At 54.6% G+C, this 17805-nt stretch overlaps 1 protein-coding gene across 8 annotated transcripts in view; it reads right to left on the reverse strand.

Annotated features, from left to right (window-relative positions):
• Positions 1 to 17805, reverse strand: part of BCOR (BCL6 corepressor) — an 83228-nt gene that overhangs the window by 38110 nt on the left and 27313 nt on the right. For all 8 annotated transcript variants that reach the window (XM_051811652.1, XM_051811654.1, XM_051811653.1 and 5 more), the window contains 2 exons: positions 2153 to 2282; positions 524 to 602 (listed from right to left, as the gene is read on the reverse strand). In XM_051811652.1, coding sequence (XP_051667612.1) covers positions 524 to 602; positions 2153 to 2238 — 165 coding nt within the window. In that variant the 5' untranslated portion in view covers positions 2239 to 2282. The remainder of the gene's footprint in view (positions 1 to 523; positions 603 to 2152; positions 2283 to 17805) is intronic.

The following is a 17805-nucleotide window of genomic DNA, read 5'->3' on the forward strand; positions in this document are numbered from 1 at the left end:
ATGGAGTGCCTCTCCTCCTCCTCCTCCTCCTCCTCCTCCTCCAGGACCTCTCCCTCCGCCACAGCTCTGCTCCAGGACTCACCACCACATTTCACAGGGTGAGACTTCTGAGGATGCAGCATGAAGAAAGGTCCGCCATGGAATTTCTTTCCCACTTCCTACTCCCCATGTACACTCAAAGAAAGAAAAAACCCACCAACTTTGCTGAAACATTGATGCACTTAATGCTTACATGAACTATTTTTGTTACGTGCTAGTATTCTGCATGACATTATTTGTAACAGCAAAATTAGGCACCTGACATCATACAACAACATACACCACAAAGCCAGCATCAAGAGATTAACGAGATAAACAAATAAAGCCCCAGCTTCACTCATGTCCCCAAGCCTGCTAGAGCTGCAACAGAAACCTGTTTTAATCATTTCTCCAAATGGATCACATAATAATATCCAGGGGCAGGAGTTGGGGTGGTGAGGACAGGCACAGATTCATCTGCAGCATGAAGCTTTTAACTTCTTACCACACTGTGATTCAGGTGATTTTCTTCCCTCAACTCCAGTCTGCTTTTCGGTGCATCGCCATCATTAACTGGAATTTTCCTATTAAAAAACAGAAACTTACTATTTGAAAACACTCTGCGCATCTTGGATCAGTACAAGATCATATCACCTCCATATTTTGATCCCCCTCAAGATGTACCATGAGATAATGCATTTGTCCTCCTCTGTCCCCATGCACAGAGACTACTTTGAAAAGCAAGGACCATTTGAAAATAAGCATAAAGGGTTTCGATGCCAGGAACACACCAGGCACATCTCAGAGCAGCCTCTTCCAAAGCAAGTGGTTTTTGTCAAGGTCTTCTCTTTTGCCCCTTGCCCTTTTCTTTTTCCAAGGGGAAAATATCCCATTTTAAACATACCCTGTTCATGTACCACCCATAAACACTGCTGAGGAAAAGAATTAAAACACACATGCCAATATCATATGAATGTCAGCTCTTCCATGCTAAAGAGGGAGCTGCACATCTGTGCTATACCAGTGTTGCAGCACTGGGGCTTGTTATCACAGAAATCACCAACAAAGAATATACCTTAGCGCCAAATTTCAAATCCCAGGGATAAAAATTGCTGACATGCAGCAGAAGGAAAGTTTCAGCATTACCCAAAAGAACTTCTTTCAATCAAAGTGTTTAAAGGCACACCATCACCATAGAGCAGAAATACAATTTTAATGCATTTGTTTTCAAAAAGATTCGCCTTTTCTGCAAATAACATGTAAAATTATTATCCCTCAATAACTGTAAGGAAATTGAGGAGGAAGGGTGAGAAAGCAAAGTGAGACACTTGGCCGTTTTCCTTTAGCTCATGTTTGCAAATAGTATTCCCCACAAAGGCCAAAAAGTTTCCCCTGCTTCTTGAAGGCTTTTCACACAACAGTGAGAACAAGGGCTGAGAAGACAGAAAAACACTAAAACCACACAAAATCGACACAGAGAACCGCAGGTGTATCTGCAGTGGTTCTACTCAGTATCATTCTGCTTTTTAGAAAGCTGGGATTTAAAGGAAAAGGACACCAGCCAGTGACTGTGCCACCCCAAGGAAAACTATTAAAGACTAATTTTAATCATCGACTGAATTACACTCAAGAGGAAAAAAGGTAGAGGGGAGGAAAAATTCACATGTGGGAGATGGAAAGGCCACTACTGATCCTCTTTCACAGGATGAGCTGTTGGTCCAAAGGCAGGGAATGCAAAAGTCACAGGCATGAGGCAGGAGTTAGAGGCAGGAGCCCCTCTATCACAAAGAGTCCGCACAAGAACACGTTCACTATTTGGTTTAAATCCCTTTCATAAATACAAAATAATAAATTAATTGTAAAAGCACCTTTAAGGGCTGCTTTGGGGAGTAATCCCTTTAAAGGGTGTCCCCACTTCATTGACCCAGGTTGCCTGTTAAACAGTAAACCAGCATCTGCTCTGCTGCTCTCGGGCAGGTCTTTTTTCTCTCCCCTTGCTCTCCCTCCAAGCTGGGCTGATCTCGATGCAAGGTGGCAGCTACCTGCTCCACTACTAGGGAAGCGAGCAAACTCTGAGAACGTCGCTCTGCAGAATTACAGTGTGGTTTAACTTGCCAGAAGCTTAAATATTTACCTGTCTTCATTAATTCCACACATGCGGACCCTTTCATTGCTCATCCAGCTATGAACGTTGCCATACAGGGGAGTTGCAGAAAGCATGACGTCTTCTTAAAAATCACCACTTTTCTTCACGGTTTTATATTCTATTAAAAAAAAAAAAAAAGAAAAGAAAAGAAAAAAAAGTTGAGCGGATTTGTCTAGGAGGAAGTGCAAACACCACGGCGGAGCAGCCAGCCTCCCTCCGGGTAATTAATAATGAATGCAGGATTGGTGCAGGGAGTGAGCTGCCTACGTTAACCGCTAAGGGAGATACCCGGCAATAAAGGAGCAAATTGAGGGCATTTATAGGTCAGAGGAGATGGATCTTCTCCCCAGCGCACATCCAGAAAATTAAGAATCATTCCAGGCTATCGACAAATAAAAGTTTCTCCGCAGCCTTTCATTTCCACGAGAAATGACTCAGCTGGTCAAGTACACACCAGCCCCCAAATCCTCATCTTACACAGACTGAACCAAGGAGGGAGACCCCATGGGCCTGGGGGAATATGTGAACTACCCACAGGTGGTCACCAAAGCCCTGTATAAGGAACACACAGGAGCAGGAGAGCATGGCAAGAACAACCACATATCCCGTGTATTCACTACGCTGATCGCTGATAAGGCCTTTACGCGAGGACTTAAAACTGAAGAGACATTGCTACAGAAGGGATCTAAATAAAAACCTCCCCTTTAGCATCTGCACATGACTAACTTGGAGAAAGGGGTTAAAAATAGTAAGTGGGTTGGCAAACTCCCCACCCCTTGATTTGATTAAGTGCGGAGCCCTGGTGGCTTCTGCATTGGAGCTGCTGCTGCTGCTGCTGCTGCTGCTGCTGCTGCTGCTGCTGCTGCTGCTGCTGCTGCGAGTGCTTTCAGTAATTCAATGATGCCTGCTCACTCCAGGGAAAGAAATCATTAGCGGGCTCACTGGAGAAGTATTAGCAGTCCAAGAGGATCGGCGCCGTGTGCAGCCGGAGAGGCAGGTGAAACGTAACCACATTTTCGCGTCCAGCAGCAGAGAGGGAAAGGCTTTTCCTCCCCTCTACCTTGCCTAATGCCACCTCCGCTCACATTAAATTCTAGTTTGCTGCATGAGCGAAGTGTCAGGACAAGCTGCGTTTTATTAACAGGATTATCGCGGCGCATGATTTATTCCAGTGCAAGATTTTAATTGCTCTTCGGAGGTTGAGTCGTTTCTTTTGACTGAGCTTCAGCCTGCATCCTGCTGCTAAATGCTGGGTTAATAAGTAGGGGGAGCCTTTAATGCACAGGATATCCCTCAGCTCTTCCTCTCTCACAAAAATAGAAGCCTTTAAGCAGGAGGCATGATACTCCTTTTACACACACACACACAAACCAGTAACGGGCGATTGACCACTGGGAGTTTAATGCTTAACGTCTCCCAAAGCATCCATGCTTCCCCAGCAAACTCATATCCTTTGTCAGACTACAAAATATGCAAATGATCACTTTGGCATTTAATGGGGAAGAAGCCCAGATTGGGCCTTTAACACACAATACTTCACACACGTTCAGAGGGGTTTAAGAACTGAAACGGCAGGAAAGCCTTGTTCCCCAACACTTTTTTCTCTCTTCAGAGAGGCCTTTTGTGCAAAACTCCACGTCTGGAACAAATGTATATTAATGAAACGGCATGTTGACCCTCCTCTCTCCACAACGGTTAGCTTTCCCTAATGAAGTCCGCACAAATTGCTGTGAGGAAACAAAAATCCATGGAGGTTAGATAGCGCATTATCATTCAAAAGGAGCTATTTCACTGGAAAGACGTTTTCTGGACAGATTTACTGGTTTCCAGATGCGCCGCTCGTAATGTTTTCAATAGAGGCAGCAGCAGCATGGAGAGAGTGATTTAGGGTTTTACGTAAGGTTAGTAGCCACCCCATGTGCTGCCTTATCTGTGAGGGACGGACACCAGCTCGGAGAAGGGCCCCGGTGGCACATGGCCCTGCTCCCTGTGCCCCGCTCTCCTCGGAGAGGCCGCCTGTGCCCGGCCTGGTTTCCTCGATGGAAGTGTATCATTAAGATAAGGCGCAGTGCCTGAATTAGAGCCCATCAATCCCCTGACACGTGCAGATAGCGAAAGGCTGAAGTTGCACAGGGGGCCGAGAGCTTCCCCAGCCACAGCCGGTAATCTGGAGGCTCCGTGTCCCACCACCCAAGCAAGGGCAAAGCCCATCAGGTCGCAGGGAGGTGGTGGGATGCCCTGGGGGCCACTGGGCACGTGCGCCCTCGACGGTTGCAGTCCCTTCCCCAAAGCCACCCCTTGTCACTGCCCGCCCTGGGTGCGCATGTGTGCAGTTATAATCATCGCCGCCCTGATGAACTTCTTGTGAACTGTTTAAAAGTGGAGGTCTGCTGAACGAGAAGCGGCGCCACTGCCAGCCATAATTTCATTGTAACAAGCAGCAGACTCTTAACTCTTCGCACACCCCATCCCTCTCCCCCCTCTTTTTCCCCGCAGGCAGCAGCCCGTCGGGGATGCTGGCTCTCAAGGGACTTCAGCGGCTCGGCCAAACGCCGGCAGCTCCTCGAGCCCTCCGCGCTGCAGCGACGGCGGCGGGGGCGTGGGGGGCACCGCACCTATTTATACTCAGCTTCCGCGGGGGAGGGCGCAGCCGGTCCCGTTATGCAACCTCGACGGCAGGCTGAGCGCCCCAGCGCACGGAGGAAACCGAGGACACGTCTCTCTTTTCCTCCCTCCCTCCTCCTCGTCCTCGTCCTCCCCGCCCGTCACCCACCGGGCCACCGTCGGCGCGTCTCGGGGCGCCGCAGCCTCCCCGGCTGCCCCCGCCGCGCTGCGCGGCGGGGCGCGGATCGGGGCTCGGCAGCCGGAGCGCGCACGGCATTTCCTCCGGGAGGTGTCTGGCCGATAAAGCCATTTGCGGCTAAATATAGACGGTGATGCACGGAGGAGGGAGGGAGGGAGGCGCGGGGAGGGGGGGAGGGGGGCGGGAGTGAGACGCGCAACGCACACGCGGTTCCGCAGCGATGCCGCCGTGCGAAACCAGTTGTGAAAAGCGCCTGCAAGCACTAACCTGCCTCCCGGCGTGCTGCCGAGCGGGGCCCCGGCGTGCCGAGCCGTGCCGTGCTGAGCCGAGCCGAGCCCTGCCGGGAACACCCACCGGCCCGCGCAGCCCGCGCCCCGCCGGCCCCGCGCCGCAGAGGCAGGCACAGACACACACCGCGCTGATTAAAAAGGGAAACGTTTGGGTCTCCCTCGCAACGTCAACAGACTTTTGGCAGCCATTGACGCCAGCAGCAGCAAAGTTTTGTTAACACGCTCCTGGCGTGGAAGCGAGAAAAACCCGATGCCCGCGGGGAGGGGGGAGAAGGAGGAGGTGGAAGCCTCCACTTCTCCGCGCCTCCGGGGGAAAGAGGAGGGGATGGCATCACCACTCGGGCCAAAACAGCCTTCTCTTGCCCCCTCCCTTCCCAGCCCCCCCCCCCATGCCCCCGGGGTGCCCAGCGCCGAGTTTGGGAGGTGAAAGTCTCAGCGGGGAAAGAGGTACGGGGAGGTGGGGGCTCGGGGGGTTGGAGGAAGCCCGGCGGGGCCGGCGGCTGCAGCGAGCCAGGAAGCGGGGCGGGAGGAGAATTGCAGCGGCGCACGAGTTCCCTTTTGGCGCCTTTACTCTTTTCCACCTCCGAGCTCCGCCTGGCAGCCCGCCAGTTTCCACTGCACAAGCCACGGAGCCGGCAGCAGCAGCGGCAGCGCAGCGGCAGCCGGCGGGGAGGGCTGCGAGGGGTATAAAAAAAGACTTCTGCGAGCGCCGATGGCACCGACGGAGCGGCAGGCAAACAACCTGGCCTTTCGGATATCAAAAACGATGTAATAAATTACGTGGCTCTGATCCCTCCCCCACATCACCACCACTTCCCCCCCCACTCCGCCCCGCCGCCGCCCGGTTCCAGGCCAGTGGAAGGATCATTTCTAGATTTGTGAAAATCCCTGAGAGAGAAGTGAAAAGCAATCGGGGACTCGTAGCGATCCACTTCGATTAGCCCTCAGCCCCGTTCATCTGGAGCTTGATTTAAAGGGCAGCACTCGCACGGTATTTATAAGCTTAAATACAGAGCTGATGCTTATGAATGTGTTTAGGTACCTCGTTTATCTTATACCTCCGACTTACATATTTACGAGTTACAAAAACAACGACCTGTGCCACTGCTAGAAAGGAGACTTCAGAGACACCGTATTGCTGCACCGTTTACAATGCGCCGTATAAAGCTCTGGAAGCAGCCAGCGATCTAATATTAGACAAGTGTTTAAAGAACAGGCTTGGTTGCGCTTTTTATACATATATATATAAAAAAATAAGAAATACTGTGGGTTATTTTTTGCAACCTCCACACGGCATCACCGCTAGTGACACGTTTTGTAAACCAGAGGAGGAAGCTGCAGACTAAGTAGCCGCCGCACGGATCCGCGGATTAGAGAAGAAGTTTGACCTTTACCCGGGACGTGTGGCATTTCATTTAACCATAAAGCTAAGCACAATGCGCCAGCGAGATCGCTAAACCGATTTAAAATACATATTGAGTCATGCACGACAGTAGTGCATCTCGGTTTAGGCAGCGTGCAGGCAGCGCAAGGGGGTCGGCGTCTATTTTTAAGCCTCCTGCCGCAGCCACCCCCGTCGTCCCCGTGTCCCCCCCTCACCGCGGCTCCCACACCGTCACGTGTCGAACAGCGACCGGGAGTTTCTGCCGTGTAAACACGGCGCGGCGGAGCCGACCGAGGGCACCCGGGGCCGCCGAGCCAGAGCCAACACCCGCACCAGCACCAGCGGGGCATCCTCCCCGCCCCGGGCACCACCACGCCGGGCTGCGCTTGGCTCCGGCCCCACGGAGACACCCCCGCCCGCAGGGGGCTCCGGCGGGGGCGGCCCCTCCGGCACAGGCGGCCCGAGGGAGCGGCGGCCCCCGCGCTCCCCCCGCGCCGCCTGTCACGCCTTGGACCCTGCACAGACAGTCGCAGAGCCGTAGCGGCAGCGGCGCGTTCCCCCTCTCCCATATGCTGCGAGGCGAATCATTGCATCGCTCTCAGCGCCGGCGGCAGCCAAAAAGAGAGAGGGGGGGAAAGTTTTCAATTAATGATAAGCCTAGGAACTGGGGAAGGGGGCGGGGGAGGAGGCCAATGAGGGAAAGTTAAAATGGCTGGCGATCCTTCAAATAACCCTGGCTGCCTTCCCCGGAGCCTGCACGGCAGTGCCCGCCGTGGAGCCCCAGGGGAAGATCCAGACCCACACACACACCTCGTCGGGGCGCCCTGGGGGCCAAGGCTGCCTCGGGGGGGCAAAGCTGCCTCGGCACACGGCGATGCCCACACCTGAAGGTTACGGGACATTTTGCATGGCGGGGGCACTCGCTCCCATCCCCCCCTTCCCTCCCTCCGGTTAAAACACATCGAGGGGGTGCGACGGAGAGATTGCAAAGGCTCCCACGCACACAGCGGGGAGAGGTGAGGCAGCTGGTACCCAACTTTGAGGCATCACTGCATGAAGGATTTCCCAGAGATTCGCGGGAAACACCGACCCCGTCCGCCGCACTGGCAGCCCTGCACCGCCGCTACGGCGTCCGCCCCCGAGCAGCCCCCCCCGGGGCGGGCGATGTCTCCGTCCCCCGCCAGCGCACACCGCGGCGGCGGGCGGGATGCTCCCCCCGGGGGGCCGGGGGATTCCTGCCGCCGCTCCGGCCGTGCCGGGAACAAGGCTGCCGGAGGAGGCGGTGGCGGAGGAGGGAGGGAGGGAGGGAGCCGCAAACCGGCTCAGTCGCAGGAACCTCCCGGGCCCCCGCGCAGACGGGGCCCCCCGGCGAGAGCCCGGGCTCCCTCCTTCGCCCACCCGCCGCGGCATCTCCCTACCCAGGCCGTCCGCGCCATTTTAGACACACACACTCACTCACTCACTCGCACACACGCACGGGAGCGAGGTTTCCGCTGCTGCTGCTGCCAGAGACAACAGGCAGCAGCCGAGCCCGGGCTGCGCAGGAGGAGCAGCGGCAGCAGTAGGAGAGGGACACACACATGCAAGCACACACACCCACGCACCGCGGGCCAGGCAGAAATGTGCATTTCAGGTAATTTAAGGCCGCATTCACGGAGCGGGGAAGGAAAAGCGCAGGCCTGCGCGACACCCCCCCCCCCCAAGCCCATTAACCCGCCGCGCACTCGGCATCCCGGGAGCCTTTCATTGTTGCCTTTATTCCGTATAGCTTTTGCTTTCCAGGAGGGGGATAGAGAGAATAAGAGAGAGAGGAGGGAAAAAAAAAAAAGAAAAAAGAAAAATACCACCAAGCCAGCCCCTTCCCCCCGCTCGTCCCCCATTGTTCGGCCGCGGGAGGCTGGGCGAGCGCAGCGCCACGGGCTCGCCATTAGCCGGGCTCCGCCGAGCCCCCCCCCCGCCCCCAATAGCTCGGGAAACTTATGAGGCGAGAGGAAGGGGGGGAGCCCCCCCCAGCGAATACAAAAGTCCCAGCGCTCCTGCGAGAGAGTTGGGCGAAGGCCTGCGCTGACTTCCGCAACGTTATCCTCGCAGAAATACCGGAGTACGGCCCCCCGTTTCCTTCCCCCAGCCCCCGCCGCACCCCCGGGGGGGGGGGTTGGAGTGATTAATGGGATGTACGCCCTTGGTTTCCCTCCGGCCACCCCGGCACACCGCTCCCCGGCGCGGAGCCGCCGCCGCACGCTGGGCGGGGACGGCCCCCCCCACGCATCCGTCGGGGACGTTGGGAGATATTGATCACGGACGACTTCATTTTGCATAACTGCGGCTGACAGGGCCTGTGGTTCCCTCATTTACGGAGCAACAGCTTCGCGGAGCTGAGGGATGGGGAGCTGCTCCCTCCGCTTCCCCCCGGGGCCCTCCCTCCCTCCCCGCAGCGGCAGCCCCGCAGCCCCGCCGGGGGACGGCGGCTCCCGCGCCTCATGCAGCAAATGGCCGGCGCACAACAGGGAAATATTAAACTTAGGTGCCTCCGTCTCTCGTTCTACCTAGCGAGGCCGGCCTGGGAGCCTCTCGCTCCCCGCAGGGCTTTGTCTGCACAGCCACGGCGGGGCCGGGGCCAGGGCACGGGGACCTTCGCCGGCCGCATGTAAGAAAAAGTGCTTGGGAAGTTGGGGCTTTTTCCTCCTTTTTTTATTTTTTTTTTCTTTTATTCCCTCCTCCTCCCAACAACAAACAAAACAGCTCGTTTTCTGCTGAACAATGCATAAAAATTAGCCTCGCCCCAAAGTTTATGTCGGGTTTATGGCGCTAACGTTTCTCTTTAACGGGAAACGCTTTCCCGAGCACTTCTGGAAAGCGCTGGCGAGCCCTCGCTTACGAAAGCTGCATTACGAGCACCTCGACTAAACGTCGCTGCAACTCCGTGTCCCGACCTCACAGCAACCTTCTCCAGACCTTTAGAGGCAAACGTCCAGGGTGGGCACAGCCAGCGCCAACCACCGCCCGCCTCGGCGTGCGGAAAACACCGGGGAAAGAGAAAAGGAATCCCAACAACAACGCTCGGTTTTTCCGTGAAAAATTGTAAAATAAAAATAATTTTTAAAAAAAGGTAAGAAAAAGAAGGAAAAAAAAAAGGACATAAAGTTGCCGGTGGCGGCGGTGCCCCGGCGGAGAAGAGGGCAGCACGGAGGCCGCCGCCGGCCCTGCCTTCCCATCCCGGCGCTCCTCACCGAAACAAAGCAGCGAATCAACTGCGATGCAGATGGGCGGCTATGAATTTTTTGCTGCTGCTTAGAGCTTTAATTACTCGTTCTTGATCCGTGGGACTACGACACGACACCGCCAAGGTTAAAATGCCCTGAACAGCTCTGAGCAGATGTGAACGAGTTGGCAGACGCGCAAATGAGGTCTGCCTCTAAGCATGATAACAAGTGACTAATACATTGCATATCGCTGAAAGAAAATTATTTTTCTCTAATTTGCATTAGCTTTTTTTTTTTTTTTAACGCCGGCGACATTCCCTCCTCAGAGGCAGCAGCATAATCCTGAAAATATTGCTCCGTGACTTTAAAAGATTTGGAAGGAGGCAGCGATTGCCAGTGTTTTGGCTATGCAAGTGTTTTGGCTATGCAGGCTTGTTTATCTTTCCGCCTTTGCTCCAAGGCGAAACTAGTTTCACAAGCAGTATTCTTGCAGAAAAATGGCACATGTCATATAAAACACCGGTTTATAGGAATTGATGCTAAAATTGTTGAATGACTACTGGTGTACTTTTGCCACTAATAGCACAGCGTAATCCATAAAGGACCAAGGGGACAGTCAAGGCCAAAAAGAGGAAAAAAATAGATTGACTGGAGAGAAATAGATAAAGACAACCCATCGACCAAAATTACTAACACGGGGGGTGGGGGAGGAAATAAACATCTCCCCTTACCACCTGCTTTCCACCCGTCGTCAAAAAGATAATAGTATGTGGAGGTCACTTACTATATAAAACACAGCGATTCTCGTAGGTAGCGAAATTATGTCAGGTACAAATATAGGCCGGAACCCAGTTCTCCAAGTTCCCTTGACTTTCCAGAGGCTCTTCTGAAAGGGCCAGGAGATCACTCTGGATACCGGAGCAAACTTCAAGAACAGACCGCATTTTATATCCTACGCTCAGATGGCAAACCGAGGGGCTTAGATGCAGAGGCTTTGAGCAGAAAATAGCCGCTCGGGCAATTTATGCACGAGGAGTTTTACACTGAAGACCTACTCCAGGGGTCCCTGCGCGTCCAGGTTATCGGGGGTCGCATGCTGCCATCTCAAGCGATAACAACTCCTCCTCTGCCAACACGTGTTTGGGAAGGAGACGGGCTGCCAGCCCCCGCACCGCCCTTTGCCCGAGGCCAGCAGCGGCTCGGAGCGGGGCTGCCCCCTCCTCCCACGGGGCTGCCGGGACGCCTCTCCCGCTGCTCCCGCGAAGTCACCAGGGCCGGCGCAAACCTGCCGCCGGGGGGGATTTCCCAGCGCCGGGGCCGGGCACGGAGCCGGCCGCTCCTCCCGCTGCCTCTCTGCGCTTGTAAATCAAGCGGAGGAGGAAAGGGGGGTCGGGGGAGGTGGGGGGGACGCTTCTCCCCGCCCAGTGGCGTTTGCTTAAGCGACTCCCCGGCGGGCGGCCGGGGGACGATGCTGGGCGCCCCTCCGCCGCCCGGGATGCTCCGCAGAGCCCCGCGGCCGTCCCGCCGGGCCCCGCAGCGCCGGGCGGTGCCTCCGGGAGCGGCGGAACGGCCCCGGGGCCGCTCCGGCCGCAGCGAGAGCTTTTGTGTGCGAGTGCCGGCGAGGCGCGGGCTTTTCGCGCTCCAACAGCTGTCACATTATTTGCACTGGCTGTAAACAGCCTTCGCCTTCCCCCCCCACACCCCTCCTTGCCACAGAGTTAAACCCAGACTAACAATCCCCAGTTAGAGATCAAACCAACAACAGCAGCATTGTGTCTGCCTTCATTGCTTTACCATCAACTACTGCAGCTGGTTTACTCGAAACAAGGAACACCCTCTACCCACCTCCCCCGCCCAGGGGCCAGAAACGTGCTTGTTCCCGGCGGTTGGCCAGGCGGAGCCGCGCTGCTCCGGGGGGATTCTGCGGGCCGGGGCTGGGGGGTGCTGCTCCGCCAACGCGATGCCGGCGGGGTCCCGAGCGCCGCGGGGCTACTCCCCACGGAGAGGGGTTTCCAGTCAGCACTCACGCCCGACGAAACGCCTTCAGTCAGAAGTTGAGCTCCGCTCTCGGTCTGGCTTTTGGGAAGGGCGAGGGGGAACCCCGCTGTAGCGGGGAAAGCCGCGCCTGCAGCTGCGCGGCGCCCCGCGGCACACGGCGAGCTCGCCCCCGCGGCGCGTCCCCGAGCAGCCCTTCCCCGGGAAAGTCGGGTTATTCACAGTCCCTGCCCGGCCGCCTCGCCCCGGGCCGCCGGTCCGACCTGCTGGGGCAGCGAACCTACAGCCGAGGGGCCCCTCCACCGCCCCTGCCCTGGGCGGTGACCCCGCAACCCGCGGCGGCCCCGGCCGCGCAGCCGGTCGGCTGAGAGGCACTTCCACCTTCCTCCCTTTCCATCGTAAGGCAAGGAAAAAAAGATGCCAATAACCTAAAGCACGACTCCAGCTTCGCTCACCATACAACCACCTGGCAGCAAAGGAGTGCACTGCACACTCTCAGTGGGCCTTCTGTTGGGCACAGCTGGAATTTGAGTGTAAATCCTCGTACCTCCTTCCCTGCCCTTACTTGTTTTTACATCAGCAGCAAAGCTAGAGGAGAGGTGGAATTTACTTTACAGAAGCAAGGGAAAAATAAATCTGTTCCAGGAAACCTTTCTGTGCCCAGTCTGACTCCTGGCATTACCCAAATTATGTGTCTCTTAAGGGAAATCCAAGACACAGCAACTTCCTCTGAAATTTGTGTCCCACACAAACTCTTGAAGAGGCTATAGGAGATGGAGTAACACTTTCTAGGTACCTATTTGCAGTTTGAGAGCCGGCACCAGAAAGGAAAAATAGCTGATTTTATTGGAAGCACGTCTCCATCTGGGCCTGACTCCTGCCAAAGGGCAGCACTCCCTAGGCAGGTGAGGTGCTTCACACCAACGTGATAAGTCTCCAATCGACTTCTGAATCTGATTCACTGACCAAAGATGCCAGTATGTACTCGCAGGTCAGTATCATCGACTCTTCATTGCCTATACGTAGCTAGAAATCTGCTGGCCTGGTAAAAACCACTGCTAACAGAACAATGTCAGCAAAGGCTGCAACAGAGTCTTGTGAGAGACGGGCGATTCGTGCCTACTGAGGCTCTTTCAGCACAAAGGCTTTTAGAGGAAGAAGAGAGAGAAGGGGGAAAAAAAGGAGGGAGGGCTCTCGTGTTTCAGGGCTGCTGTCCCCTGGGAACCAAGAACCAAGTGTAGCTTCAATCAAATGCTGACTTCTCCTCCGGGAGCTCAGTAGGAAACCTGATCTCACTAGCTCATGCCTGCCTCCATGCATATAGGCTGGGTTTTCTTTCATACCAGCAATTTGTATAAAGAGGGGAGCCAATACAGTTTATTGCAAACGAGATCTTGCAGTAATGGATCTAGAGAGATATTTCTGTAGCTAAAATAAGACAACCTTCAGCCACCTGCTCAGGGCAGGCCGCACCACAGCCGCCTCCAGCTCCACACGCATGGCTCCGCTGTGGGCGCCCCTGGCACTGCACAGCACAGCCTCCCACGCATCTCCTCGAGCCCTGCATCCTCCCCAGCTGGCAGCAGCCGCCCTGGGTTGGGTTTTTTGTGCAATGCCAGGTTACACTTCCATTAAAACGTTTACCCTGGGAGATCACTTCCTGCTTGCAAGTATTGTTCCGGCTTCCCCTGCTGCTCCCAACTTTAGCCAGAGCTATTTCTCTCCTCACCCAGTGCGGTGTGGAGACCCCACGGTCTCCATCCCTGCTTGTTGGCCCTGGGCTGCCCTGGCACGGCAAAGCACAGCATGGCACAGCAGAGGAGGTCTGCGGGGAAAGGCAGGCCAGTCCTCCAGGCGGAGCTCCGCATAACTTCACACCGGGCTGCTTAATTCTGCACGGGGCTTTGCTAATCCACTTTGTGCTTGACTACTGAAACACACTGCACGGGGAGCACGACCAGGCCAGAGCAAGGTGAGCCTGGGGGACCGAAGACTGTGGGAAGGACTTTCCCCAACACCCAGGTCAGCCTCATACTGCTGTGGGCAAGCCGAAGAGGCTTAAAGCACAACACAGCACACCGGGGGCGTGGGAGCAAAGGGGATTGCCTGGGGATCAGAGATCCCTGTAGGATCTCTCCATAGCTGGGAGCTTTCACACAGAGAAAGTTTGGCTCAGGGAGAGAATTTACACTTAGAGGAGCTCGGCCCATCCCTTCCCATGCCATTAACAATTTCTCTGCTAATTTCAAGAAGAGCTGAGAATATGCCCCTACAGCTTTGATTTCACTTCTCTGCCCCTACCTGTCATCATAGGCAAATGCCATACTCAAGCCCTAAGTAAACAAGCCCCACGAAGCTCTCTCACCCCCCTCCAGGAGACTCCCAGCTACAGTGCCATCCCACTCCCAGGGAATGCAGGGGAAACACAGCAGTGGGTGAGGAACAGGCAGCCCCACAGCATCTGGTCCACACAAGCACAAGGACACTCGTTGGGCTGTCCCAAGCATGGAGTCTGCTCTCTGTGCAAGTACAGGTGTATTTCTCTCTTCTATCAACTGTGCCAAGTACTGGCTACTCCAAAACTCCCATGAAGTTGGAATTCTGACTTTTATAACAGAGGATACAGGCCCAAATGTTTTGTAATATGCAAATACTGAAAGACATACAAAATGTCCAGTTGAGGTATTCCCAAGCCTTAAATGAGCACTTGAGGTAAGAGCAAGAGCTACTCCAGCTGAAAACTAAAAGCAAAATACACTCTGAGAAAGAATAGGCTGACTGGTAGACTGCAACCCACTGCGGGCCGTCTAGAGGTGTGTGGGGAATGACCCTGCCACAGCACTGTGCCAGTGAAGCTCCTGGATGTGGCAGATTGCTCCGAGGGCAGCAGGAGCCATGGAAAGGAGAGCATGTTTGCTGGGAGCACTCTCATCTCTCCTGGCTGGGGAGCAGGCAGAGGAAGCACAATGCCAGGCTTTCCCAGTGTGGGCTTGGCCGCGCAGCGTGGCCCCGAACCTCCCCCTTTCCCCTGTGCTCTACTGAACACACTCGGTTCTTTATACGAGCCGTTCCCAGTGTGGCTGGTGGATTCTGCACTTTCCACTTTAATTGTCTTATCCAAATAAAGCTTTGTTTTCCTTAGCACGACAATCCCAACATTCAGGCCGAGATTTTCATTGGACAGAGGAGATATTTTATTCTCCGATTGTTTAGGGAGTCAGGGCTTACAAGGAACAGCCCTGGCTTGTGTGCCTCCGCTCACAATGGGGTCTTTGCAGCCCCAGTCTCCGTCATGTAGATTCATTTTCCGGAGAGATCGGGATGAGAATCATGTTTCTCTCAATTTCATAGCTTTCCAAGTCTACCCTGGACTTTAACAAGTCTTTTAGTTTGCACCTAGACAATAAATTTAGTTTAATTTAGCTTCCGGTCTTTAATTTTAGCAGGTCTTCTTTTTGCATGCAAATCAATATGGCAATTACCATCTAAAAGCTCGCCCAGCCCTAGGTCAATGTAAATTGATCATTGTCCGCCTTCTACAAAATAACACGGGAGTCTGTGGTGCATAATGAGATTATACTGAAAACTGTCTTTCAGATCACAAATTATATTTCATGCTGTCAGGATCTTCTCCAAGCGGACTTCCTTGCACGTCTAATCACACAGCACCAAATCTGTCAGCTCATGAGGTAGGTTTGGGGTGCAAAGAGCAAAGGGAGAGTCCCAAATAATTCAGACAATAGTTTCAGAAAACAGGCAGGCAGGTACAGAGGCGTGCTCTCACTCGCTAACTTTTCCAGCGGTGGAAGAGATGAGAGGAAAAAAAATCCCCACTCAGCCAAGAACTGTTGTCCAGCAAACATGAAAAAATTAATTCCCTGCTGGAAACCAGCAGAACTTTCCTAAAGCCACATTAGCAAGGAGTTCTTGGCCTCCTTTCCATCCCCACCTCGCCTGCTCAGCCATTCAAAGGAGCTTTGGCAGCCTGCTCCAGAGAAACCCCCACGAAAGACACACTCCCCTGGCAGAGACGTCCCTGCCCGCCGCAGCCTGGGGACCTGAGCGGGTCGGGTTGGAGAGAAAGGTCGCTCCGGAGCAGCGGTTGCTGTAAGCCGGTTCCCTGAAAGGCCAGAGGATTAACGGGATCTGCTCACGGCCAGGGGAACTCCCCCTGCCTGCAGCCCGGGCCTCTGCGCTGCCTCCGGCACACACACGCGATGCAACCAGCGAGCGCTGCTCAGCAGAGCTAAAAGGGGTGAGCCCAGCTCTCCACATCACCACTCAGGTTATTGCGACACCAAGAAAGAGGGGAGCAGGCCCGCTCTGACCATCAATTATTTCTAAAGCAACACCAGCCTAAGGAGGAAGTATTAAACTCGGCTTCATGCAGCTCTTTCTAAGCCCGCACTAAAACGTGATCTATTGTGGTGTGTGAATCACACATCACCTGTGCAACCCAACTATGCTGCAGGGTCCCAGCAAGAGTCCAGACCTCTGTCAAGAAATGCAAAAATCAGAGATCACCTGTCCTCCATACCAATCATGGATATACTCCAAGCCATATTTACTCCGAGGGCAACGTGGCTGCTACAGCTATGACCTGAACTGGAGCAGGCCTTTTGCCCGTCTTTGCAGGGGCCACTCATCGGTCAAAGTTGAGAGACCTTGTAAACGACAGCCACAGATTGCCAGGACTACTTTGGTATGTGCAGCACTCATTATTTTGGGCTGTGGTGGCCTGCGTCCATTTTCTCCACAAACGGAGACACAAAAGCATGTCAACAACTTCATGCGGTCTCGCAGCTGCACAGATCCAGAAAGTTTGCTTGCACAGACTGTACAGGAGCCCCTGAAGCTTAATTGCTGTTAGGGGACCTTGGCTGCTTCATCACTTTTTAAAAAAGTGAATTATCATGGAGTGGAGGAAGAGGAGGGAAAAGGGATGACAATTTTGAACTGCCTGAGAAGCTGCAGCTCTTGGCACATCCTGGTAAAGGCAGATACAGCGTGTGACATGGAGCCTAGATTGTCCACCAGCACAGGAATAAAGCCAAGGCACCAGTATTGTTTCAAGACCCAGTCCATATTTGGGCATTCAGCTCACACATCCTAAGTATTGCTCTAAATATTAGAGACATTCGCCAATGTGTGGTTCATAATGCGCTCAAATGGGAGAAGTCATTTCTGTTCACTCTCAGATTACTGCCTTGGTCTTGATGGTGGGGGTTTTTTTGGGGGGGTGGGGGAGAAGGGAGGGAAACCCTGCTGAGTCTGTTTGCACTGGTCTCTATTAGATATGCAACAAATCTGCCATTTCCGGCATTGCTTCTATCTAATTAGAGATGTATTTAGATGTGACGTGTAAATAAGCGCTGAGCTGCCTGCTGCCCTGGCTGCGCGGACTGCTCGGGAGCATTTCCAATAAGGCTGTAGCGCCCGGAACCAGGGCTCAGACAAAGAGGGATGGGAATGGTCTGCGCTGCAGGCGAATCCAACAAAACCAGCTTTTATCTATCGCTCTAAAGCCTTAACTGCTTTTAATCTGTACCGCCCAGGCTTGCACGCCAGGATCGCATCTCATCCACCGAGGACGTCTCAAGCACAAAAGGAAGCACACACATGCACGCAGGAGCTGCAAATAACCCCCAACCCACCCGAGCCTCAACGCAGACCCTGCTCTCCACCTGCCCTTACACTCCACGAGGTATGTGTGCTCCCGTGGGCTTCCAAACACCCCGAGGCAGGTACGCCCGGCTCCTGCCTGCACAGACAACGAGCCGAGGGCTGCCCCACGCTGTGAGCACACACGCGGCCCCGTGGGGCGGAGGACGCCGAGCTGCCAGGGGACAAGTTGACGGGACCTGAAGGTGGCCACGGAAACTCGCTCCCCGTGTGGGGCCGGGAACATCCATCGCGGGGTTTCCACTGCAGCCAGCAGGAAGGGGGGGGGGGGGCACGGCGGGCCC

The sequence above is a fragment of the Manacus candei genome, unplaced genomic scaffold (assembly GCF_025592945.1).
Source record: "Manacus candei isolate 608988 ecotype Guabito, Panama unplaced genomic scaffold, ASM2559294v1 h1tg000083l, whole genome shotgun sequence".
NCBI classification, from domain to species: Eukaryota; Metazoa; Chordata; class Aves; order Passeriformes; family Pipridae; genus Manacus; species Manacus candei.